Source organism: Micropterus salmoides, unplaced genomic scaffold (assembly GCF_014851395.1).
Source record: "Micropterus salmoides isolate LMB-PRFRI ecotype aquatic unplaced genomic scaffold, ASM1485139v1 Ms_hic_scaffold_14, whole genome shotgun sequence".
In the NCBI taxonomy this organism is placed as follows: Eukaryota; Metazoa; Chordata; class Actinopteri; order Centrarchiformes; family Centrarchidae; genus Micropterus; species Micropterus salmoides.
Window position 1 is genome coordinate 28,527,708 of NW_024040485.1, and position 26,644 is coordinate 28,554,351.

General features: G+C 40.2%; 1 protein-coding gene across 7 annotated transcripts in view; it reads right to left on the reverse strand.

Moving 5' to 3' along the window:
• col15a1b (collagen, type XV, alpha 1b) overlaps positions 1-26,644 on the reverse strand; it is a 55,444-nt gene that overhangs the window by 18,318 nt on the left and 10,482 nt on the right. For 2 of the 7 annotated variants that reach the window (XM_038718858.1, XM_038718855.1), the window contains exons 1-21: positions 16,263-17,048; positions 12,668-12,855; positions 12,140-12,349; positions 11,654-11,806; positions 8,320-8,394; positions 7,730-7,825; positions 6,847-6,961; positions 6,438-6,478; positions 6,178-6,351; positions 6,063-6,089; positions 5,913-5,975; positions 5,667-5,744; positions 5,400-5,462; positions 5,159-5,311; positions 4,136-4,297; positions 1,648-1,701; positions 1,180-1,215; positions 930-1,058; positions 668-727; positions 546-581; positions 214-255 (exon numbers count right to left, since the gene is read on the reverse strand). In XM_038718858.1, the coding sequence (XP_038574786.1) occupies positions 214-255; positions 546-581; positions 668-727; positions 930-1,058; positions 1,180-1,215; positions 1,648-1,701; positions 4,136-4,297; positions 5,159-5,311; positions 5,400-5,462; positions 5,667-5,744; positions 5,913-5,975; positions 6,063-6,089; positions 6,178-6,351; positions 6,438-6,478; positions 6,847-6,961; positions 7,730-7,825; positions 8,320-8,394; positions 11,654-11,806; positions 12,140-12,349; positions 12,668-12,855; positions 16,263-16,644 (2,337 nt within the window). In that variant the 5' untranslated portion in view covers positions 16,645-17,048. Of the gene's footprint in view, positions 1-213; positions 256-545; positions 582-667; positions 728-929; positions 1,059-1,179; positions 1,216-1,647; positions 1,702-4,135; positions 4,298-5,158; positions 5,312-5,399; positions 5,463-5,666; positions 5,745-5,912; positions 5,976-6,062; positions 6,090-6,177; positions 6,352-6,437; positions 6,479-6,846; positions 6,962-7,729; positions 7,826-8,319; positions 8,395-11,653; positions 11,807-12,139; positions 12,350-12,667; positions 12,856-16,262; positions 17,049-26,644 lie in introns of those variants that run through there. The other 5 variants (XM_038718861.1, XM_038718860.1, XM_038718857.1 and 2 more) reach the window with 4 other exon arrangements.

Consider the following 26,644-nt stretch of genomic DNA (forward strand, 5'->3'; position numbering starts at 1 on the left):
GTTACGTGTTAACCTAATTCATACAGTAAATAAGGAGAATTGCTTTGTGTTTGTGTCAGTACACTCAGATCATAAAAAGACCTCTAAATTTAACAGCTACTGAAAACCATATATTAACAATAAAGACTGAGAATAACAGAAATGAGAGAAGATAATATACTATAATATATACTATAAGAAATCTGAAGCAGTGCCACTTCAGAATCAGCTTACCTTGACAGAGAGCCCTGGAGCACCTGTGGCTCCATCCTCACCCTACAAAAGACATGAGAAAGCATCTTCAGCTACAAGAACAAGAAATACAACATGTATGCAAGGCCACACTACTATTATTTCTAAGAGTACAGTCTAGACCTGGTCTATATGACCTGGTCTATATGAAAAATGCAGAGAGATAAATACTGTATTGAATTGGTGCTATAAAATAAATAATAAATAAATAGAACTACTTACAGAGAGATATATACGGTATATTAGCTATTAAAAATAGAATACTTTCTGTAAGCCTAAAGCATTCATTTAATGCATTTTCATAAATGGATTACCTTAGGTCCGGATGGGCCAGGTAGGCCAGGGGGACCCTGAAAAAAAACAAAACAGAAATAACTTGCTGTATATGAAATAAAATATACTGTCTACATAAAAACACACACACTCTGGCAATTACCTGTGGGCCTCTGACTCCGCCTCCAATAAGCAAGTCACTCTTCCCAGATCCCTCCATGTCCTGAAAACAAGAAAACAGTCTGATGTTACACATTGACCTGAAACCTTTTAGACCCACGAGGTCAGGAAGATGCCATCAGTTGCTCCTCTCTGCTCTAAAGTAACCTGTTATTCCATCTTGGCTTACTGATTAAAATAGTTCTGTATGGGTTTGTCAACAGCAGAGACTTGTGTGTTGATGTGCATAGATGAAATGGGGTCACCTCTACAAAGAATTTGGTTCCTGGAGGTCCGGGGGGGCCAGGGGGTCCTGGGGGACCTGACGGCCCTGTCTTCCCCTGTGGACCAGTAGGCCCTGGTGGCCCTGCCGTACCCACAGACCCACATTCACCCTGCAGAGATAAAGGAAAATGGGAAACTCCTATTGCTAATAAACAAAAAAAAACAGACAAAAATATACACCAGCACATGGTGCAGTAGATTTTTATGGCTTACTGTTGAGTAGTATATTACCTTTGGTCCTGCTGGCCCAGGTAACCCTTGGTCACCCTAAGAATGTAAAGAAGGAAGGAAGAAAGACGTATTACTTTTATAGTGATTGCTTAATTACTATTATTTACTATAGCAGTGGGGAAACTGAGACTATATAAGATCAATATTCTAAAGGCAGTCCATACATGATGGAACATGGACATCAAACAAGGTTAGATATGTGTATAGTATAAAAGATTATGAGAAAGCTGCTTGTAACCAGTATATAATCACAAAGCCATGGTCACTTGAGTTAGTCCAGTGGTGCCTAAATATGGCAATTCAAGAACTGTCCAGAAAATTGATGAGTAGGGACAGCTTTACGTTCTGTCCTGTTGATATCAGCTTCCCCCTCTGTGCTGAATCACAAAAAAAGCAAGAAGGGGATGGTCTATGTGAATTTCATGTATCCCACTCAAGCCAGGACACAATCCATGTTGATGATAATACCTTCCTTCCCACAGCTCCTTGTAGACCTGGATCCCCATCTTTTCCTGCTATACCCTGGACATACAAATACAGACAGACACAAGTAGAGGTAGAAAAATAAAACATCAAAATCAAAAGTCACAGAAAATATGCTAGTATATTAAAACAGAGCAACTGGATGTTAAGCTGTAATGTTGACCCTTTAGCCATTCCAACAGGGACCAACGTCAAATCCAAAGGTGCCAGTCACTTTAAAGGAATACTCAAATTCTTTGGGAAACTGGGTCAGCAGTCAGTTTCCTTAAGTGACAGGATCATCCATGCCAACATTTTTCTGACCGCACCACATACTAACACTTTAGTATAGATAGTGTTGAGTGATGGTTGACTAGCATCACGGTCAAGAAAGATCAACTTTATTGATCTTAATTTTACCACCTGATGGACGCAGAGCTGACAGAATTGGCTGCATTAATTAACAAATGAATTCAACGTTAATTTAAATGTATCTCCCATTTAGCCCCTTGTGCTGGAGATTGAGACTGTTCTGACAGCCTGCTGTCGTTCAGCAGTGGAGTCAGCAACCTTGGAGGCACGGATGATTTTGTCATCTGTTTTCTCATCACTTAAGAGGAAAGTTGAAGTTATTAAACATTCAGTGTATTCCTTGTATAACTTTGCAGCATCAGACCAAAGTACAGCAATGTTTATGTACAACTGTTTTGTACAAACTGACAACATAGTGTACCAGAGGCCTGTACCAAGGCATACTGAATTATTAATTGCTGACGCGAGGCTCATTAAGTTACTGGCTCCTAAAATTCTATACTTATACCCAACTACTGGCAGAGCCGGTTGATCCTTTGAGTACTTAAATCCAATACAGGATATCTTGACTACTGCTACTCAACTACTGACCAACCTGCCATTAAATCATCTGCTTATATTTATGTGTAAAGGATGAATCCCTTGGTGACCCCATGACCTCTTCTCCAGTGGCACTGTCATGTCAAAATCTTTACTCGTCCAACAGTTGGTCAAACATTACACTATATTCAGGCCACAATGTCAGCAGGCAGGTTATGATAACATTTGTTAAGCACATTCATGAGAATAATCTGTTTAATGGGCTTTCCTCTTGTGCCACTGTTAGGATGTTACATTTTTAGTTTCAGTACTGGTAAGGCTCACACTGTGCTTTCAGACCAAAGGCAAATTGAGGGTTGGAAGTTGAACTACCTGCCGATTTCTGAATATGCGTCTGTTACTTTATTCCAGCCATCGTTATACTTTACCGTGAACAAGTTAGCATAGCATAGCCCTGATCGATCTGAACCCCATTCAGAAAACAAACATTTTAAAAGTTGTTGTCCTGCTGTCTCACTGACAGACCTGACAAAGCATGAATTCATATGTTTAACAAATCTGCATCATGCTGTAGTTATTTCGGCATCAGTTTGATCCATTTATTTCAACTAAATCACAGCAAATTGTTTACTTTAGGTTCATACAGTTTTAGTAATCACGGGTTGTGTTCATTCGCATTATTGTGTTGTGTGTGAACACTTGGCAGTAGTCCAGTGATAAAACGCGAGGATTAAACCTGCGTTTGGTCTGAATGCGCAATGCAAATTGTCATTATGTTATTAGCCTGTAGGAACATTGTAGTCTTGTTATCATATCATAATGGGAAATTCAGAGGCTGCTCAAGGATATTTTTAAAAATTAAGCTAGGTATCAGTTATAAATAAAGTTTTTCTGATAAATGTAATAACTCAGTTTTAGATCACATCAGAGCACATCAGTATGCCTTGGTACTGTGCATTGACTGAGAACATCCAATATAAAGCAAGATACAAAAAAAAGTGAAACAGATGAAAAGGCAGATTTGTTCCTTTACCATGTTGTGTGAAAAATGCAAAAAAGGCAGCTAAAATTTAAGTTATTGAGCAAGTTTGTGGTCAGTTCCCTTCAGTTCATTCACCTTGTCATGAAAAGTGAACTTCACACTGAAATGTTTCATTTGGTAATGACAACATTTGAACTGAGAGTAAATGAACCAAAACTAAAATTCCAAGCAGGTCATACAGTATAGTTAACGTATGTAAGCAATGACACTGGCTGCCAGGGGGATTATCAAGGGGCAAAGAAAGCAGCGATACCTACCACACACTCACATACACAGAGCACTTCAGTCAGCCAGGTAAAAAGAGCTTCAGTTTAGCCAGCTGCCAGCCCGCAATAAAGACAACATGGTTGGAAACAATCTACAATCATCAGCCTGAGCAATGGGGCAATGTGGGGCAAAGTTAGTCTTTATCACGGATGTCACTGTTATAACAAGAAAAGAGCGCAACTGAGTGGAATAAAACACTACAATGGTCTCAGATTGGCATTTAATATTGTTCAGTATTGTAGATGAGTGTTGCTTCCTCAATACTCAGGCTTCTGACTGTAATTCTGCCTTCTGATAGTTTGCTGGTTTACCAAGCAAACCAGGACAATGTACCTCGCCTGAACCCCAAGCAGAACCAAAGTCGAGCCCAGAACCAGATGCAAAACTGGATTCAGAGCGGACCCCGGAACTGAAACCAGAGCCGAGGTCAGAGGACAACTCTGAACTCAAACCTGAACCATCAGGCCCAGAACCACTAAACCAATCCTCAAACATCTGAAACAAAGTGGGGAGAAAGACGAGGTGGCAGGAGGGGAGCAGAAATACAGGTAGAGGGAGGATAAAAGACAGACTGGTCATTGGCCGTGACACACATACATATTGATCACTACAATATGATTTAAGAAGAAACTTGAAAATTGAATTGGAAATAGAGAGAAGATTTAACTAGATTTGGATAAAAGCGTGTAACATTATAAGAGACTAAATGGGGAAACTAAAAAAGACAGACAGTACACAATGATAACAGAGACAGGAACACAACAACACAGCAAGTAAAACGTGAATGGAAAGTATTAAATGAGTAAATATGTACACATAAATAATGTCATTAAACAAACTAAACAAATCTAGCAAAGAATGCTATAACATATTTTACATTATTCTGGCATTAAATTATTATTTTTTTTATTATTAGTTTTTGTGTTGCTTTCTCTGTGCCGGAGTTATTTTAAGAACTTTATGGCTTTATCCAGTTTGTTATTAAATTTGTAACAAACTTTATCGTGCGTCTCTCCGTTATACTCCCGCACAAAAAAAAACTGTTTTCAATTGTCAAGCATAGCCTATAGTTTTTCATTATATTCCAGTCAAATCTGATGTTCGTTTATAAATTTTGCTCATGGATCGTGGTTGCTGAATAATGATGCCTGCGCTATAGGCCTACGTCAGCTGGTTAATTTGCCTAACCTTTACAGGTGGAAATGCACATAACAGTGGACTGAAGATCCAGAGATCCAGGGACTTACAATCCCCGGTACTTTTCAGTACAAAGACAGGTTTGCAGGTCTTTCTTATGTTTGTAATACCATTAAACTGAAAGTTGAACGCTGTACGTCTTTCAGCCGGGTAACTTACAGGTATTCCAGGTTTGCCTGGGAGCCCGTCTCTGCCAGGAGCACCGGGTGGTCCAACAAGCACTGGATGTAGGCCATCGGCTGTGTCAGACGATGACATGTTATGTCCAGGGGGACCAGGAGGTCCTGGAGGCCCTGGTAGACCGGGAGGACCCTAGTGGAAAGATAGTATTTACTTTTATCCTTTTTTGAAACTTTTAAATGATCAACTATCCCATCTGTCGCTGGAGCCTTTCTCTTACCCTGATGAGTTCAGTGTCGCTATCCAGGTCTTCAAACCCAGAACCCAGGGCATCTGCTCCATACTACAACACAGATAAACAAAGAGTCTGTTTGTGATGCTTCAAACATCTTGCCTTTGCTCTGGTTGCCAACTAGGCTTGACTTTCATCTACATTTACTGCGTGATGACATCATCCCTAAAAAACCACAGGACTTATGGTTTATGAGTGCATGTAATGTGTACAAACAGAAAGACACATTGTAAAACCATACAGTGTGATACTCACAGGTACACTGCGTGATCTGGGGGGTCCAGGAGGCCCAGGGAGGCCGGGAGGGCCTGGTAAACCAACTCCTATGTCTCCCTGTAAAGAAGGAAGGCACGGGGAAGAGAGCAGGAGAAAAAGATCTGTATTTTAAAGTACACTTGGTGACATATGATAAAAGTAAGAAGAGTATTTTGAAAAAAGAGTCAACACCATAGTCAGTCCCACAGTAATACAGTTTGTAATTAATTGCTACTTGTGCCGCACCTTCTCTCCTTTAGCTCCAAATTCTCCATTCCAACCTGGAAATCCTTGAGATCCTTTCTGACCCTGGACATAAAAACACAGTTAAGCTATTACAGGTAATATAAAGTATATCAAAAGACAGAAGAGGAAGTGAAGAGATAAATAACTTACTGGATCTCCTTTATCACCTTTGTTTCCCTGTGAAGACAGAGGAATTTAGGATTAGTACTAAAGTCAGAAGTTGATAAACACACACACATGCTTGCAATCCTTTTGGGACACCCACCTTCTGGCCATCTCTCCCTGGCAGTCCTGGGGATCCAGGGGTTCCTGGTGGTCCTTGTGTCCCTCTTGGTCCAGGCTGAGCTTTTTCGGGTACAGAGGTGGGGCCAGGGGGACCAGGTGGTCCTCTGGGTCCAGGATCTCCACGCTCTCCTTTTAACCCATGCCTGACATGACCCTTGAAATAAAAAAAAAACCTCTCATATCTTTAATTTGTCTAAGGAACGCCGAATATCGATTAAAAGAGCAATATTTACAACTTACATCTCCTGATCTCTCTCCTGGCTCCTCTGTCTGCTGTGGATCTGTACACAGTATATAACATCATCAACAGGTTTGACCAATCAGATTCTTTGAGAGTTGTAATATGCCTTGCTTAAATGCACCTCAGAAGAGGCAAAGGAGGAGAGCTAACAGCTACCAGACCCAAATTTATCATGCAAGTCCCGGTCACAAGCCCGATCCTCTAAGCTTTAGACCCTGTGTAAGTGTTTATTACAGAATCTTACTAAAGTTCCAGAAATGGACACAGCCAAGAGGCTGTAAGAACCTCACAATGTGTTTTGTATCCATAAAATCACCAGGCACTTTCACCACACAAGTCAAGACCAGATTGATAAAATCAAAGATGTTCAATAAAATAAGACAAACACAGAAAATATGAGGTTCTGACCTCTGACCACCATTTCTTCATTGGTCTCTGTTGGGGTCTGGTGACCTGAGTACTCATCGATCTCCACCTCTGGAGCCGCAGTGGGTGGAGCACCAACAGGAACACTGGCCTCCTCCTCAAAGAAATCATGAATAGGGTATAGGTCAATAGGTCACCCAAATTAAAGTGATTCTTCCTGAGAGGAGTTTTTTTTTTTCTGAGCAAATGTTGTATAATGGCTCACATCCAACCGTCAACTTTAGCCTAAGCTCGCTGCTGAAAGATACAACAGCGTATTATTATGAGATTTTGTAATCTCAGAATATTTGATTTTTGTTTTTTTCTTTTTGCTTTCATTGATCAGGAAAGAAAATATTACATAGTCTTGTGCTGTGTGTCGACACTGTTGCTGATGAACGTCTTCAGACCGGACAAGAAAGCATCCACCACTACTTTAATATGTGAAGGACAGTTTCCTTTGAAACTTCAATGTCACTGTTTCCTGATGGGATGTTTAGGGTCAAATTGACTTCTGACCGGAACAGAGGAGGAACACGCACACATGTACACAAGCAGTGCTCTTTTAGGGTCCTGATGATAAGAAGAGGGGTGTGCATCATACACAGCAGCAGCTACAACAAGCTGACACACACACATGCACACACACACATAGCCTAATAGACAAAATGCATGTATCTACTAAACTTATTTTTCAGGAGCAGCATATTTTCATAAAAAACTATTTTCTTGCTTTTGCTGTTCAAACCTACAGGACATTGTTTTTCACTCCTGTGTTAATCCAAAACTGGCTGAATTTAAAACAATGTTTCCATTTGATATAATAATGCAGCCCACCAAAACAAGCGCAGATACTTGCTCCCAACATTTCATCCAGCCAACTTACCTGCGCTGTGCCGTGTTTTCTCTCCTGTGTGTTCTTCGTTTCCACCTCTTTCTCTCTGTCATCCAGAGCATCGTCGCCACTGCTGTATCCTGAGGCCTTTATCAAATGTCACAGTGTGTGTTGGGTTTGAGAAAACAAGCTAATAGCAAAAATTACACCAACCAATAATGATGCCATGTCCGACAGTTTGCCAGTTATCAGTACTATTACCAACGAAATAACTAAAAAAAGAAAGCAATACAGAGATAGAATGAGAGATGGAAATCTAGTTGCTTGATTTACACTCCTGTAGGAATTAGATACATTATATAATGTATGGCACTTACAGAAGGCACAAAAGGCAAACAGTTATCAGACTATTGCTTAAGGTTAGTAATTTTACTGAGTTACTCAGAAGACTACCAATCCAAATCAAAGTAACTTGGTATTTTTATTAAGTGAAGTTATTTGACCACTAGGGGGTGCTGTTGGTTGACCTGTATGTTATTTGTGCAGCATTTTAAACCATTACTTGCAGAAACTTTGTCTTAAACAGTGGGTTCCTGTGTGTCAACCACCCTTTACTTTGTTTATGTGTGTGTGTTTCTCACATAAGGATCATCATCTTCACACTGCTCCTCAGCTGCTCTGGGATCACCTTTTATCACCAGCTGCTGAATCGATCCCTGGAGAGAGAGGACAAATTAGGAAATCAGTTTTTAAATACTTTAACTTGGTTATACATGTATAATGACTCAGATAACATATTTGGAAAAAGACATATTAAATCTCCCAAGCTAATGTATCCACTGAACTATCATCTTAATTGTGGTATTCACACTAAATGAGTTATGGGAGTGCATTTAAACAGAGTGAGAAAGACTTTAAGGAGTAGTCATTTCCTACAAAGTTTTTCAGTCATAACAAGAGTCATGTCTCTAAATGTTATGTTGCCTCTGTCAGTGGAGTAAGTTGTATGTTTTTTATCTTTAGGGACGGATTTCTTTGCATAAATCTGCACGATATTCAAACCAGAGTGTCATGTTTCAGGTGAAAGGTAAGACTGACTTGTAGCCCTTTTCTCTCTCTCTCTGAAGTACAGTCCACTTGCGGATATCACCGGATATCCAAAGATATCACGTGCACTCAAACATCATGGTAGTAATAGCGCTGGTTTATATACAGTAGTTCTATTGGAGCATTGCAAGAGATGTCAATCCCTTTGGTCAACATTCATACACAAACACATGCTGATTAAAAAGGGCCCCATGCCATAACTGTTTCCTTTGAAGCCCAAGACAACAAACCAAGGACACACACACACACACACACACACACACAGAGTGACCCAGATATTTCAGACATGACTGCTGCTGAGCCGAAAATATTCTGTCGTCATGCTTCAGATAACCCGTTCAGAAGTCAGGCTACACTAAACAAAGCAGAATAAAGAGGGAATGACCGCATCCACTCACCACAGCAAGAACAAGTGACTAGCAGCCTATTTTAGTTTTGTGTGAGCATCATTGAATTGAAAATGACAGCGATTCAGTCTTTGCTCTGTTTTAAATATACAGTATGCTGTCACTCCTATTAACCAAAGAACATTTATTCAACGTAAGAGACACTCATTTCACACACATTTCCTTTTTTTCCCTAATTGGAGTAGTTCATCATGTTACCTTACTACATTTTAATGACATGGCAGCACACTCAAAAGCCTGAGTCAAGCCCTTGATCAGACCACAACTAAGGCTTGTTGACATCTCTGACTTCCTCATCTGCCATCGACTTACTCCCCCATCCTCTCCTCCCTTCCACATCTCACCCCTCTCCCTTCCTTCATCGTCTCCATCCATTCCTCCCTTCTTACCTCCTCTCCCTCTGATCTTCATAGTTTTGTCCAGTTACGAGTCTGGTGCAGAGAGAGCTCAGGAAGTAGTACAAGAGGTGGTCATGACATTTTGACCCTGTTCAGACCTGGCTGTACCCTGATGCAGACGGCGTCAGAGGTAGATTAACCTTGTAAAACCATCATCGTCGTCAAATTTCCCTTTGCTCATTATGGTGGTTTGGTGATGTTCAGTAAGCATGTGCTTGAGTTAGAGGCATGATCAGTGGTATTACAGTGGTAATCCAGCAAATGATGTGGGCTTTGTAGATCATTGGCAGCTCTCATTTCTGGCCAAGTTTATTAGTGGACCAAATCCATGACAACTCAGAGTTGAGACCAGGAGGCAGAGTCGCAGTCTAACACACTTCTCTGCTCCTCCATTTCAGGAGTTACTTAGTGAAAAGTGTCTGCCCCCCGACCATTGAAATTATTTAAAAAGGTAAACAGAAGAGGAGCTGTGCATTATCTTGGCTCCATCCAAGATAATGTTTTTCATAAATGAATAACATAATGTGTTTCCCAGTTAATATGAGCTGAATAATGTAGTTGCAGAGTCATGATTCATATTACATTGACAAGTTGAGGCACTGTAGATGTCATCATCATGATGATAAACCACCGCCTGTAGTCTGCTGATTAGTCCAGCTTTCAGCAGTCAGATCAATTTATTGTCTGTAAATGTCACCTTTCTCCAGTTTAATGTTTTTAAAGTCAACTTTACAATAGTGAAAAGAAAGGGAAAAAAGCCTTTGTTTTTTCCCCAAAGCCATGTCCATGGTAGTGAGTTGGCCTTTGATTACATCATTGCAAGATCAAAATATAGGCTGTATAATGTATATCTTTCTGCTTATTGACAGAGATGGGCAGCATTTCTGTTACTTGTATTTGAATTACATATTTCAATTATGATATATAACTATAAAGTATTTTGTAATTGGTATTTGACAGGGCTGAAAAAGATAAGAACAAGATACTTTAGAGAGGAGTCATTTTGTATGCATGAAACCCAAGATCAGGTCAAAATGTAGCGTATGGCTGGACCACGTATGAAACCCTTTTGCTCGATTTAACACAACTCTCCCCTCCCCTGGAATAATATTCAACCCTCACAGGAGGCGGTTAACACCAGAAAAGTTTAAAATGTTAACTAAAAAGGCTAATAATTTTAGTGGTTGGGTCTTCACCAGCCATGTCTTTGAATTGGACAGAGAGCAGGTTTCTACATACTATACAAGCCTTTCTCTTTATTTTTGTTGTTACTGTTTACAGTTTTGCTTCACTACAGTATCATTTAACTTTCTCTTCTTTATTCCAGTAGAGTTCAAACTCTCAACAGAGCCTTGATACTTTATAAAAATATGACCATACCATTTTGTACAAATTCAGAAGGTCCAACGTTACAAATGTACTTTGAAAACACAAAATAAGTAATGTATTTTATCTTGATATATTTTTCTGGCTCCAATGTTTTGTATTTTATTTTGATACACTTATTTGAGGGCTATTTTGTATTTTGTAAATCAATACATTTTGTTGGATCTTTGCTATCTCTGCTAATCCACATAACAAATGTCCATGACCACTTCTTAATGCTATTTGGGTGATTTGACTCTTATTGTTGTAGTCTGGCATTTCAGTATTTACAATCCTATACATTCAAAATGGGTAACTTTTATATGTGGCTTTTCTGGTAGCTTTCATTTGTAATTTTCTAGGTTCAAAACAAATTTTCTGTTTTTTTATGTTCTGCTTGTTGCATCCACAAAAAGATACTCAGTAGTTTGTGCATGCATTTGGTCACAACAGAGAAACTGTAGCACTTTTACATGGTAATAAGAGGACAGAACACACCTACTAACACATGCAAAGAAATGTAATCTTGAGGCCAACTGAACATATAAACTGCACAATGATGTTGACACACTGGCAGCCGGTCTCATTCCTTCTAATACTTTTTTGCCCTTTTCACAGAAAAAACACTCCTTGTCTTTTCCTAAAAGATACAAAGACACCCACAGACACACCTACATTTAAAAGATTTCTTCACTTACCACAAACTTGTCCAGCCCTGTGCTTCCCGCATTAGCTACGAAAATGCCTGAATTGTGTGAGAAAGTGAGTCTTTCTGCCCTCCGGTGGAAAGTTGTCCTCTCTGCCTCTCCACAGTCCATGTAGAGACGCACCTCTTCATGCTCCACCACCACCTGTTAAGACAGATCAAATACAGCCATTTAATGTAGTGGTTTATCATGGATTTTCTCATTATTGTCAATATAATGGCCTTTACTCTTATTTTTGAAGAACTGATTAGTAAAGATGCAAAGATTTAGGTTGATATGATGCCGCGTTGTGTGTATCATTTTACAACAAAGAAATGTTCCTTCCAGTATAGAAATTCTCCTATCTTGATAGAGTAGAAACTCAAGGTTCAATCCCTATTCCTATTTAACTGTAAAAATAAATAAATAAATAAAAAATTAAAAATTATAGGTCTGTATCAGCTGAATCATTTGTCATACACAGCATGTAATGCTCACCGTGAATCGTGTCCACTGGGCGGTCATATCTGGGACACTAAAGGCAGCAGCTTTGTGGCTGTGGGAAGCTTGCTTTCCGTCGGTATAGTACAGTAAGATGCTCTGGAGGCCTCCACGCACCGGAGTGAGGGCCAAACCCAGCTCCACTACCTTCTGACGGGCATCTGTGATGGCAAAGAGCACGCCTCCGTTCTGAGTTTCTGGCCGCACCTGGAATAAGGGCCAGGCAGACGACATTGGCGGTCACTAAAGCTTATTGATTTGGCATTTGGCCTCCATTATATTAATATTACAGTCATAGCATAAGATAGAATTATCCACATAGAATAAAAGTTATGCAATATACAGATATTTCACAGAGCAATATACAGCACTTTAAAGTATTATACAGAACAATATACAGTACGTTATAGTATAAAGCATCAAATTTGACGATTGAGTCTTGACCACTGTTTGCCCTGGTGACCCCTTTAAAAGACAGAATGACGTTGGTTTGAAGGGTTGGAGGGTTCAATTCTCAAGCATTACCGTGACAATGATGGCAAAGTCCCTGTAGAATGACCCAGGCACGAAAGTCTTAGTGAGCCGGCCGATGTTGGCTTCAGGGCCAAAGTTGTAGGCTGGAAAACCCTCATAGCCAGGACTGAAGGAGACCGAGGGAGGGAGGGGGACGCCAATTAACTCTGTCAGGTCCAGATGGCCTCCTGAGACTCGCTCTGACAGAGACGGAGACAATGCAAAAGTGTGTAAATGTAACCAAAGAAGGAGTAACATAACGACCATCAATACAAAAGCGGTCACAGCGCTCAAAACGCAAGAGATATCTAACTTAGCCAGATGTTTACTATCCAACATAGTGTTTTTAAAGTATTTATAAGCATATACAATCACTTCCCAGGCAGCGTTTCATTGTTCAAGAAGTTCAAACACAAGTTTCTTCTTTTCAAAATATTTCTTCAATTGCTTGTTATTTCCCCAATGCAAACTTGCTTTTCTTGACAGTGACATAATTTGACTGAAACATCCACCTTAGGAATAAAGGGAACCGGAATCATCTTGACACAGCTTTAATTTGACATGATTTGATCCAGACCCTGCTCACGCCTCACTGCTCTGCATAGACATAATCCTCCGAAACAGATATGCAGACACAATGGCTGGCAATTAGAGTATTTAGCATGTTTGTGAAGAGATGGCTTCACATTCCCTTGATTCCCCCCTCTCTGGAGCCTGTCTCCTGTAGCGACCGACTCTCACCTCGGCATTCCAGCCAGACTCACCCCTGCTACCTATATCTCTGTCATGCACGTACACACACACAAACAGAAATTCGTCTGCATACACACATCAAACACACATCTCACCCACGTGAACACACAAACCCCAGACCAGACGAGACAAGCCAACATTTGGGGGTCTCTAATTCATCAGCCTGACCAACTGGAAACATGCCTGATTAGAGGGTTTAAGGAGTGTGTGTGTGTGTGTTTGTGTGCGCGTGTGGAGCTCTGCACATTTATTGTTGCAAATACATGTGGTGAGGTGGGCAATCAAGATGTGCAAACAAAGTACACACACACAAACACACCAAAGCCCTTACACCTCCAGTCCAGCTGTGAGGTCATTAGTGCTCTGTAATGGCTGAAAAGGACAGACAAAACGCTGCTCTGAGACGACTCATGCTAAAACCAGCGTGCTGTCCAGCGACCACTGACTGAAGAGGTTTAATGTTTCATTCCTGCTCTGTGAGACACACATTTGAAAATAATGGCTGATATAAGTGGTCTTAGAATGTCTTGGCAGCAGCGACCTTGTGGTGATTATAATTCATGACTTGGATGGCAGCCATTTCAAGATACAGAAGGACCATGATCACGCTGTTGCTGCTTCAAAAAAGAAGGGAGGCGGGGGGATACATGGGTTTGTGAGAAAGGGCAAAAGTACTAGAAATCTCTTTTTAGTTTTGGGGAGTAATCCCACTGTTGAAAATAGACTTGACGACGATACGCTCTCCTTGTTTTACATTTCATCATCAAACTGACTTTTACTAAACACCTTATTAAAACGCTAAAACTTAAAGCCTTTTTTTTGTTGACATAGAACATAGATAGGGCCAAAACATGTTTCAGCTTTCCAACTTTCATTTGTTATATTCACCTAGAAAATAATGATAATATATTATATACACAATATACACTTTCCTGCGCCAAACAGCAGTAAGGACAAAATTTAACAGCTTAAAAGTCATATATTTCCCCCAGGAGTTAAAGGAGACCAGAGCTAAAAAGAGAGTGAATATTGGACTTAGTTATCAGGGCCCTCATTACAAGCCTGAAATCCTATTTTATCTCAGTTTAGGACGACACTTAGGATTTTTAGTAGTAGTTATTACAGAACTGTCCTAACTGAAGAATTTCCTAAGTTAGGAATCCTAAATTATGATGGTATAGACCCTGTCCTGAATTCACCATCGCTGTTAGGTCTGTATGACAAATAAAATGAAGATGGGGAACAACATGAACACCTAAATATCATGATTGAAAGGCTACTCGAACTGTAAGATGATGCCTTTAATTTTCAGGAACATTAATTTTGTATAAATCAACCGCCAAGAAGATTCATTTTGAATTTGACTGACGTGCTAGGTCTGTTCAAATATTTATCCTGGGCTGATCATTTGGAAGAAAACTTCCTAAAAAGTTGGGGTTTCTTCTTCTCCATTGACACGATTAAAGCCTCCTACTCATGGAAGCTAAAACTGAACGCCCGTCTGTTCTTATCCATTATAGCAAGCTAGCTAGCCAGTGACAAGTGAAGTGAGTCAGCCATTGTCAATAATGCAGGCAGCCTCATGTACGTTCTAAACACAGATACAGGCATAACAGGACGAGTAATGATTGAAGAATCGAGCTTACAGTTCTGGTTAGGATTTCTCAAATTAAGATAAGATACGAGGTCTGAGACAGGACACGACATAGCCATTAGCTAGTTTAGTTTAAGTTAAGATAAGACAGAAAGAATTTCTTTCTTTAATGATGCCCTTTGTGTCCAGAAACACAACAACAAACTCCAAATAAATGTAAGTTGTCGGAGTAGAAGTATAAAGTAAAGAACAATGTCTCAAAACTGTAGACAAGTACAGTGTTTGAGTAAATGTCCTAAGTCACCACTAGTTTTTTCACACAAACACACACACACTCACACATAAGCCTATAGAAATGAGCAACCATCATGTGCCATGGATTTACAAGTAGATATTTGGACATAATTTACATTGACACAAATGTATTCTATAAGCACTTATATTTGATTATATATTCCATGTGCAAACACTCCCATAAATCCTTCATTAATTGCCTTATTCTATAAGCACACAATCAATAAGACAGTTAGGGCGTCGGTCAGTTCATCAGTTTTCATTCATTGCATTCATGTCAACACCAAATCAAACAGCCTGTCAGTCATTTTGCACCACATTTTTTCCCCCTCCTCCTCAACCTAATCCTCGTCATGTTGGCCACATGGATTCTTGATCAGCTTGTGGAGACTTATAAAACCAATATTAACAACCATCCCCCCGAGCCTTGCTGCCTATGACCATTTAAACCCACCTTGACCCTGTGGCTGGGCCACACAAAGGCTTCCCGCTGCTTGGCCTACTCTCTCTAGATATTTCAGACTTAACGCAGAGCACATCAGTACAACTGTGTCGCATAACAGCACGCTACAGAAAAAAAAAATTAAAAAAGGCTCTGTTCTGATTCGTGAGATACGCCAGGACATGACCGGATAACATTTACGGATTACCCAGTGTAAATAAGGCACTGACCCATCAGCAAGACCTATTGAACCAATGATAGGCAATTTTAGGCTACTAAGTGTGTGGGGCATCTACGGTGTCTTGCTTAAGGTGGCACTAATCAATATTTTCAGATTAACAATGGATTAATTCATTATGTATACTGTCAAAAGGGGTCGCTCATGGTGACTTGCTGCATCTTTTAGTTAACTGTTTTAGAGCCAACAACTTTTCTGTTTTGGTTCACTCTCATCAACCTTGTTCCCACCAGCAACAGGCTGTTGATTTTAATTTAAAAACTTGTTGTAACACTGTAACACTCACCACTCTTCCAGTGTTTCAGTGGTTTATAATGGGGCTTGGCTTTGCTGCCTCCACCTGCATTCTCCTCTGGAGGTAAGGTCCCAGGTTCTACAGTGCTGTGGCCAAAGATTGACACTCCTGGGTTGGGCGTAGGGGCCAGCACTGGCCCCTCTGTCTGGATGCTATGCTCCAGAGCTTTCTCTGTCACCCCGTCCTCCTTTACGTCCCATTCTGTTATCCCTGGGTTGACAGAAGGGCCCAGGGGTGTGACGGAGGCAGGAATGGAGGGAGGAGAAGGCCAGGTCCTAGTTTTAGGTCTCCTCCAGATTAAACTCCACCACTGGGCTTGTACAGGAGAGGAGAGGAGGAGGAAGAGAGCAAGAGAGAGGCGAAAGGCTCCCATGCTCTTACTATGTCTTGCATGAATGTACAAACACACCAATCCTGTTAAATGTGTCTAAAAATCACTACACACGTGCACACAAGCTATTGGCAAGACACAGTGCTAAGTCTCCAGCTATGAAAGGATGCACACAGCCCTACCTGCCCATGCAGAGTCCTGTAGAGTGTGTGAAAGTTAATCTCAGTAATCCAGGAAACCCAGTGGCACAAAAAATTGCCAATGAACCACCATGCAGGTTGTTACAGTCCTCTGCTGTTCCTTCTCCTTTCTTGTTATTTTGTCTCCTCTCTCGTCATGTGCTCCTTTTCTCCATGCGCCTCTGTCTCTTGTTCTGTTTGCAACTCCCTGACATCTCTCTCTTTTGCCCCCGTCCTCTCTCCCTGTGTAATTACAAACGCCCCCTCCTCTGGTACTCTACAACACAGCAGACTTGATTTTCTCACCCCTTTTCTTTCAGACAGGCAGATTAGAGAGTAAGTTTGTTCACTGCTCCCTCCTCCATCTCCTCCTCCTCCTTTCCCCTCACTCCCATCCTCCCGTCTCTGTGTTCTCTAGATCATACTTTTGGTCTCTCGGTCTGCCACTCACGCCACATGTACAGTGTGTCAAGTCTAACACGCCCAGACACTCAGGTTTTGAATAAGGCCCATTAGTTACAATGCTGCAGGTGCAGCTAATACAGAGGGAATGTCAAAAGGAAAACACCTTAAGGAACACACCATGAGTCATTAAAACAAGGCCATTTAATATTGGCATAGGGATATACTAATGATGAGGCATGAGGTGAGGTTTCTTTATAAGGACATGGGGGCAAAGCAAACCTTCCACATCTCCTGTGGGACAAAAAAACTTTTTTCAGCTAAATGGCACATTTAGAAAAGTGTGTTCTGAAGAGAAATGTAAAAAAAAAAAATAAAGCCCAGTCAAACGATGATGACAACAACTGACATCCACTCTAACTTGAAGATGTTCACAAGTTATATGATTAATGTCCATCAACCCCAGAATAAGCCTACACTAACATCTTTAACGACAGTGCTTGATATCTGTAAACTAATGTCTGCTGATTGAAATAAATCAAATTCAAGTCTACTGAACTGAATTAAAATGACGCAGATGTATAAGAACATACTTTTATATTACTGAAATGCTTAAATTCGGCTATTAAAAGCAGATAATTCATCAAAAATGGCTTTGCAGTGAACGTTTGTGAGGCACCTAACTAAAAGTAAAAATTATAAAAACAGAAGGTTGAATGCAAGCTTTTGTAAAGTGTGGACGTTCTCTCTGCTGCAGCTCACTGATCAGAGAGAGAGGCCCCGTGTTAGTGATGACAAAGAGATGTCTGTTCTGTTGTGTCGAGCTTCTCTAAATGTTTGGTGAGGTCCAGGATGAGGGCTGGAGTACTGCAGAGGATCACTGGATGAACACACAGGGGCAAGGTCACACTGACCATGTCTTGGTGCACTTCAGGAAAACCTCAGTGGCAAGATGAATAAAAATATGAGTCTGTCTTGTCCCACAAGAAGTTAAGTTAAGTTTGTTTGGGGTTAAAATGCAACCTGAACTGAATACAGGAAACAACTCCAACATGCAAGGGTTTATGGGTGTAAAGTGACTATTTGCATAACATAAGAGAGGGAAAGGAAGTGTTATGGAAATAAAGTCAGCCAGGTTCGGGTGTGATGAAGAAGTTTAGGAGACTGATGAAGGCTTACACAGCATTGTTTATTGAGATCCATTGCCAGCATACAATGTGTGAACACATGCAATGCCAACAACTTGCTTCCTGTCTGGGAATATTTATCCATCCCAGACCTACATAGATTCACTAAGTGTCCAAATAAGACTATTTTCCACCCCTCTATACATGTGTGAAGATTAACTAATTTAACCAAAGGTCATATTGTGTGTCTTTCAAGGCACATGCAACACTTCCTCTATAGAGCTGGTCAGTCTGTCTGTAATGAAACAAAATAAAGATCATCTCAACTTTGGGTTACCGAATAAATGCAGTGCATCGTTATAAAGGCAGCTGTGTCAGTCAGTCGACCAAGCAGGCAGAGAGTAGAGACAGACTCTGACCTACTGTTTTGGAGAGTCCCTGGCTGTTACCTTTGGCTCACTTTAGCTCAGCAAGTGACCCTAACATGACCTGGGGAAACCTCTATCATAGTATCACTAAAATTCCATCACAGGTAGACCAAACAAATGTATTTATTTATTTTTGCTTGGTGGACAAGTTGATGTATTGATGAAAGCAAAATAAGTGCAATGGAAGCAGACTTGGCAAATAAATCCTGATATTTATGAAGCATGTGACTTCAGTGACGCTTTCACTCCACTTAAGAGATGGGGTGGCCCTGCTCAGGAAGTAAAGCAGGTCATTCATTAATCAGAAGGTCGGTGGGTCGATCTCGAGCACCTCCATTTACCAAACATCAGGTCTGTGTGGAGTGTTGCAAAGACTATAACCTTCCTAAAATGACAACATGAAACAAATATTAATCTTGTTGCTCCGTTTTCTGCTGCAGTGGTTTAATTGGACCTGACTACAGTTTGTGCCACCAACTATTCACTTAGTTGAACCTTACTACTAATGCTCGGATTATGGTAGTGGATGAAAACACTCATTAATTCACATTGTCTTGTCCATTTTCTGGAAAGTCAGTTAAAATTTGGCTACATTTGATAGAGACTTGACAACTGTTGTTGAAATTCTGAGTTTTAGTTAAACCCATTATCCTTCATGGTAAGCAAGTTTTAAAAAAGTATTTTTGGGGTTGCATCAACCGTGTTTCTAATAATATTAACAATGTCTGCATTTTATTAAAGTGACAGTGAACCAGCATGCACAATACCAGGATCCTGAAACCAAAGCAGCGAAATGGAATTCAGCCATCTTTAACTCTATTATTTATATGTGTGGACTGGATTAAGAAATCATATGTTTAGAAAGAGAAAAAAGAAATGTAGAAATTCTTCAACTTAAGTAAAATATTTTATATTAACATTAAATCAAATGACTGTGTCAAGTAAAAGGGGTTGCTCCTACAGCAAACCCACAGAGATTATCGCCGAGATCTGCAGCTCTTGGAAGCTTATCCGCCTCTTATACTGCAGGTCATTGTTTTGGCTTTATGGCCTACACATTTACTGTATGTATGGCTCAGTCTTACCCGCTTTCATCAAACACCAATAGGTTGTTTCCACCTAACAAAGCACCATAAACCCACTTAGACGACATGCCCAGCAGCAAACAGCAGGCAGAGCAGACAAGATTAGCTGCTAGCTGGTGAAAGAAATCAAACATTTTACACGCTAAAGAGACAGATACTTTAGGTTTCCTTTAGGAGTTGGTGGAGAGTACACCAAACCAGACTTAAAAAGAGAGTTACACTCGTCATATGGCATGAAGCACGACTCCAAATTAAAGTTAATGTTGCTCTGAGTCTGCTACATCCAGTTTGCTGCATGTCATTAAGCTTATTTTGATGTTTTTCTGTCCCCTAATTCATTCGTGTAGCTTAAAACAAGCTCACTTCAAACCAAATTAACTTTAACTAATTCCTTTCAAAAGAAAGACACATCTAGTAGAATGGCTTGACACCAGCAGTTGTTGAGGTCAGTCAGTAAACAGTTAGGAATCTAGCTTGGAGCATGTTTGCACCGTAGAATATAAATTTATCAAGTATCATAGCTATGCATACATTATATCTATCAATGCTATCAAAACTTAACATCACGTTTAAACATCAGAAACAGCCACCGAGAGTGGAACAGCGGCAGGTCCCTCATTTGTTACCTCACCAGAAAAATGGCTGTAGGCTATAAGTTAATTGTTCAAGCAACTTTTTAAAACCCATAATTACACTTATTGTTGTAAACAATTGGCCTATTCAAACAAGACAATTTCATTTAAAAAGATATCAGAATACCTTGTTGTTTTTTCACTTTGTTGCCTACTGGTGCATTCTGGTCTGAAGTTAGGCACGATATGAGATGAATAAATCCTAGTTTTTGTAATCTTTGTTGTAAGAGAGACCAATTGTTGAGTGAGATTTAACTCTTCTTTATTTGGGAAGGAAGAGATAGCACATCTTGATATATTTGATCAGACCATGAGAGCCTTGCTGATCACCACACACTAACGGATAAACGGTCTCTAACGGAGCAGATGATAGGTTTAAGTTTTAAAGAGAGGGTGAGGGAGGAAGCCCACCAGGGGAATAAGCTTGATTAGTCATGGATTAGGGGGGATGGAATGGGATGGGGTGAGGATGGGTTAGAGGTGGTCAGGAAAGGATGGGGTGCAACTTTGACTCTCGTCACAGTGAAACCTGGCATGACATACCAACACACACACACACACACACACACACCCTCAACCACAGACCCTCAACCCCTGAACCTTCTCTGGGCCCTTTTACGCTAAAGCGATTTGAGAGGGTCTTTTCTAGATATAACAGTTAGCAATTATAAAGGTTATATAAGATGATGTCTTTAATGTAGTATTAATGGGTTTTTTTCAAAGCAGAACAAGCTGTAATTTTAACATTAAAGGTACAATGTTTAAGATGTTTGGCCTCTACGGCGCCACCATGTTGAGTTTTTGCAACCAGCAGCCCCGGGGGCGTGACCATATTTGGAAGATACTGTGGAGCCAACAGCTCCATGTGGAGCTAGCTTAGCTAGGTGCATCTGTAATTCACGTTAACTGTCATTTTAACATGGATGATAACTTTTTCTAGCGAACAACAGTCTTAAAACTAAACGTGCTCACCTGAGACAGTGAACAGCCGACTCCTAATAAGCTTTTTCAACAGCGCTGGTTAAATTTACACAGTGCCGAGAGTACGAGTCGCCTCTAGCCTGATTGACAGGTCGCCATGGTAACGACCTGTCAATCATAGATAATCCCTCCCTGAAGCATACTGTGGTTTATGGCCTATTTTAAAATAAATGGGACCATAATTTACTAAATAAACATAATTTTGTAATTGAAGAAGACGTGAAACTAGCAAATGAGACCATAAACTCATCGGGAAAGTGTTTACTGAGGTAATTATTCAGCTGAGAAGTAGCCTAGAGGCAACTCCACCTATAGGGGGCAGTATATCACATCTGCCAGTAGCAGCATTGTTAGCCGTGCAACTAACTTTGCAGTCCTATTAGCTGACTGAGTCCGGAATGAGCACCAGAACCAGAGCCTGGCGAGTTGAGTACAGAACCAGCCTCAGCAGCCTCACAGTGATTACGGCCAGACCAGAACCAGACTCAGCCACAGAGACCGACGGAGGCCAGTTTGATGACTGGGAATGACTGGGATCTTCTTTGACACGACTGTTACTTCTTCACATTCTGTTGATAATGTTACCAGTGCACCTTCATCACTCAATAAAGACACAAATAACCCTATAAAGTTGCTGTGGAAAGCTTGTTAGCGCACAGTTGACTCTTAACACATCCAGCTGACAGGGAGCAACATCGTAATTCATTTTTTATGTACTTTAAGCGGTGGTGGCAATACCAGAATATCAGGGGCAGAAAAGGTAGGAGGTTACTAAGCCATTATCTACTACACTGACCAATGGCCTCTGCCCATGGACAAAAAAAAGTGGCCACTTTCATGTGCAATAGCTGGTCAAAAAGCTGCCACAGTCTTATAATAATAATAATAATCCTTATTTGTAGAGCACTTTTCAAAAACAAGTTACAAAGTGCTTTAACAAGTGTAAAAAATAATACAAATAAACAAGTATGTGTATTTTCAGACCCTCTTCTCTCTGTACATGGTGACCCCATTTAGGGCCTCTGGATTCCAGGAAGAGTAACCCCTTCACCCTTCACCTCTCACTCACTTCCCGCTCTACCTAGCAACCTCACCAACAATAAAGTCTAATTGGTTTACTGTCACAGCCTATCACACGGAGATCATGTGAATTTATTCACAGAAATAACCATATAAGTGGCTTCAGGAGACAGACGGGAAATCACAGGACCAGCAGATGTGTGTCCATATGACATTATGAGTCAGACTATGTGAATTCTTGATCTGTTTTAATTGGTTGTTTGATGCTTCGGACACTGTAATATGTCACATTATTATCTGAAATATATCTTAGAGTCAGGCTGAATGGTAATTTTTAGTTCGTGTTCCATGCAGTTATTAAATTGTCAGCACCTTTATGCAGAAACGTAATTGCAGATTATTTCTTTTGTCAGTCACTTCAAAATAAGAGAAGACACAATTAAGTGCACACATAAACACAGGGCAATGAAAAAAGGACTTGTAACACATACTAGCACTCTGGCACTACCTAGTGGTCATAAACAGTAATGCATGCAGACTACAGTGGAAAAAAAGCCAAAATGGTCATGTTACCTTAACAGAAACTACCAAAGAACTGGAACCGTCTGTTTCTAGGTCCATGTAGTGAAAACATTTACCAGACTGTTTAGTTTTGAATTTCACAACATTTACATTGAATAAAATTTGGTTTAAATGATACTTCAAGTGATTAATTAACTTTAAAGGAAGTCTAACTCCTCATGCTCCCTGATGCTGGGCTACATGGAAAGACATATGTAGTATATATATATATATATATATATATATATATATATATATATATATATATATATATATGATTAGGTATATCAACATTTTTGTCTTTGGTATATTTATTGCCACAATAACCAATAAAATACCAGCTACGATAGGCTGATTGCATAGGACACACCTCCCTAATAGGTTCGTAAGGATACAACAAAAAAGGCCTGAAAATATTTCACTTGTTTAAAATAGTCCCATAGAATTTACCCATAAGGTTTCTGTGCTAAATTAAAGGACTACGTTAAATACAATAAACTCTGGGGGATTAAAGAAGCAATGGCTCGCAACTCTTCTGACTGGCTGTCCAGTCAAAAGATGCTCATGATGGTCAAAGCTGTCACATGAGAGTGTGTTTATTCTTGTTTTTGTGTGTTTATAAGTCCTACGTGTGTGTTAGGGTGTACAAGTTGGTCCTCTCCTGCCAATTAGAGCGAAAGAGGTTTTGGCTCACCGGCTAGTCTTTTTGTGCCAGAACAAGACAATAACTCATATAATAGGCACTAAAAGGCACTACACGTTTTTTAAGAAAATAATTACTATTTAAAGCTACTATTTTCTGATACTTTTTCTCCTTTTTCTCCTGATTCTGTTAAACAAGCTAAAGACCATCTGTGACACTCAAAGGGGCTTTTTGTGCTGTTTTTCTTTTGTATATGTGGGTGTGACAGAAGAGTATATTTTACTATTCCTAAGGAGGTTTGATTGACACATCCTCTTAACCAACCCTAAAGCAGACATTTGGGTGGGGAGGCTGCAAAGGTCAACAGAGAGGACCTGTTCTCAGGTAATGGTATACCACACATGCACACTTTCAGACGCTCGACAAACATGCACACTGTAGCCAGTAGGCAAGTAATCAATGAAGCCTGTGTTTTTCTCATGCACCTCCCCCTCCCTCCCTTTCTCCCCCCTCTTCCGCTCCTCCTATGATGTGTTTTCATTTCATATTTCTAGGTCATGTTCCGTCAGGAAATGTTGGAGTACATTTATAAGCTTTTGTTGGAAAGACCAGCCAAGAAGGGCTGTTCAGCCACTAAAAACCAACATTATCATCATGTTGTGAGTCATTCTCCACATTTAGTCTAAAGCAGTGGCTTTATTCAGTCAGTAAAGCCACTGACTTGCATCAATAACGTCACTACAAATACCAGTATATTGGCCAAAAACAGAATAAAGTAAGTTTGTCGTTTTAGAGGTGGTACATTATAAACAAACGGCTTCAGGAAAATGCTGCATATACGTGTCTATGATGTAGATGTGATCAGTGACTGATGATAAAAGGAATAAATGATTGACTGAGGAAAGAAGTTAACAACAGACAATAAACAAAATAAAAAATCCTGAACTTGTGACAGAACAAAGAAAGAAGAAGGAAGATATCAGCAGCTAAAAACTGAGTAGAGCATGGATGTAGGGGATGGTGTACCAACCAAAACTTAATTAAAACAGTTTTTTCCACTGACAAATAATTGTGAGGTAAATTATTAAATTATAGGAAAAACTAACTCAGTATCATATATTTTTAATTACTTATCTAAGTTGTCTAAAAGGGTTAATAAATCACAATAACTGATATCTGATGTTAGTTTGCACCGTGTTGTTACAGGTTAATAGGATTTGTTAAATAGATATCAAAATGTTTCCCAACTTGTAATTTACAACTACATCACTGAGGGGCAGCAACACTTTCTAGCTGTGGCTCTGGACACAGTCAAGGTTGAGCGGTGATCGCATGAGCGGGACCGGACCTGTCTGTCTGATGGAATCCCCTTTGTGTTCAGGGCAGCAGGTGGGAGACAAAAAAAAATTCGAGGAATGTCAGAGATGAGGTTAGACGTGCACACGCGCAGACATACACAACGACACACTCACAAAGGCACTCTCAGACTCTTTGAACCTCTAGCTCAACCTCCAACCTCAGAGAAGACAAAGGGACTACCTGTGGGCAAAAGGGCCTGGGGTGGCCTGGGAGTGAGTTACCACCTATCAGTCTCTATCAGTTCCCCTCTAAGTACAAACAACAGATTGCAACTGGCCACAAACATAACAGTCTGTGGGAATAAAACCACTAAATTCTGAATGTAGGAATATCTGACATTACTAATATCTCCATACACATGTGTTGTTGTCAGGTAGTTTAATTAGTGGTGGTAATGGTAGCAGAAATATCAGTAGGATGTATCAGGTGTTAATCATCATCGTTATCATGCCTGTCATTTCTGTGGTTATAATTAGTAGTGGTATTGGTAGTAGTAGCCCTGGTATATCGTTTTTAAATATGCCTAATGAAATCTTCTGAGACAAATTCATCTTAAGCGTGGGAAAAGAGGGGGAGGATGGGCAGAGCAAGGGAGGGACAGAGGAAGAGAAAGAAAGCATACACAGACAGACAGGGCTTCTTGAGAGCAGAGGACAGGAAAAGAAAACAGGAGAAAAGTGGGAGTCAGAGAGGTTATCAGAAGGAGAGTTTGACCCTAACATAGGATTAACCTCAACAACTGACGCGCCCACACCGCCCCCAAACACACAAAGAGTAACCAAAGACATGGTTCCAATGGAGCAAAACGGTGATTGATACCTGATCTCTCGCTAGACAGGATCTTGTCTTGTGTTTGAGGAGTGTGTGCCACTGTCAGTCAGCGCTCCCATTTAAAGCCTGTGCAGGTTGAATTTAGATTGCATCATGCTGGACGACACATGTCACACTGAGCACTGGCTTGATCATTTGCACAGATACAGTCGAACAGAAATATCTTTAAGTCTTTTTAACTTTTACTTACATACAGAATATAGTTGTAAATGTGTTTTCTTTATATTTTTTAACCTACCTCATGCTTGTTTTTGTTGAGCTGTCTTGTAACTGTTAAAAAACTGATAAAAAAAGTTATTTCATTCTATCTAGTTAGCTAGAAAGCAAGCTTGAGCTTACTTACAACTCTTGTTCTCTACTACAGAAGCCATTTATACATATACAGTTTTATCTGCTTGTACATGTAATATTGGCAGGGGATCATTCAAAAGCATCAGGAATTTAAAGTGGTACTAACAAAAGCCCCTGTTTAACTTTTAAATCAATTTCAGACCTGTGTGCTCATCATGAAAGCCTGCATATCTGACATTACGGTCCATTTAGATGGGGAATGCATCCAGCCAATTACATTAGAGAAGTCATGGGGTCAACATAAGCCCTCAGATAGAAACACCGCCGACTAGAGAAGACAGAAATGTGGTCTAGAGTAAATTCAGGTGACCTAACTTTCATTATCTTTACGGGTTTCCTTCATTCTTAAGGTAATCTATACTGAGTGGACAGACTATGCTTTAACTGATTGAATGCAATGATTCTAAGGTTAAAACGACCTGTGTGGTCAACTATCCATCTTG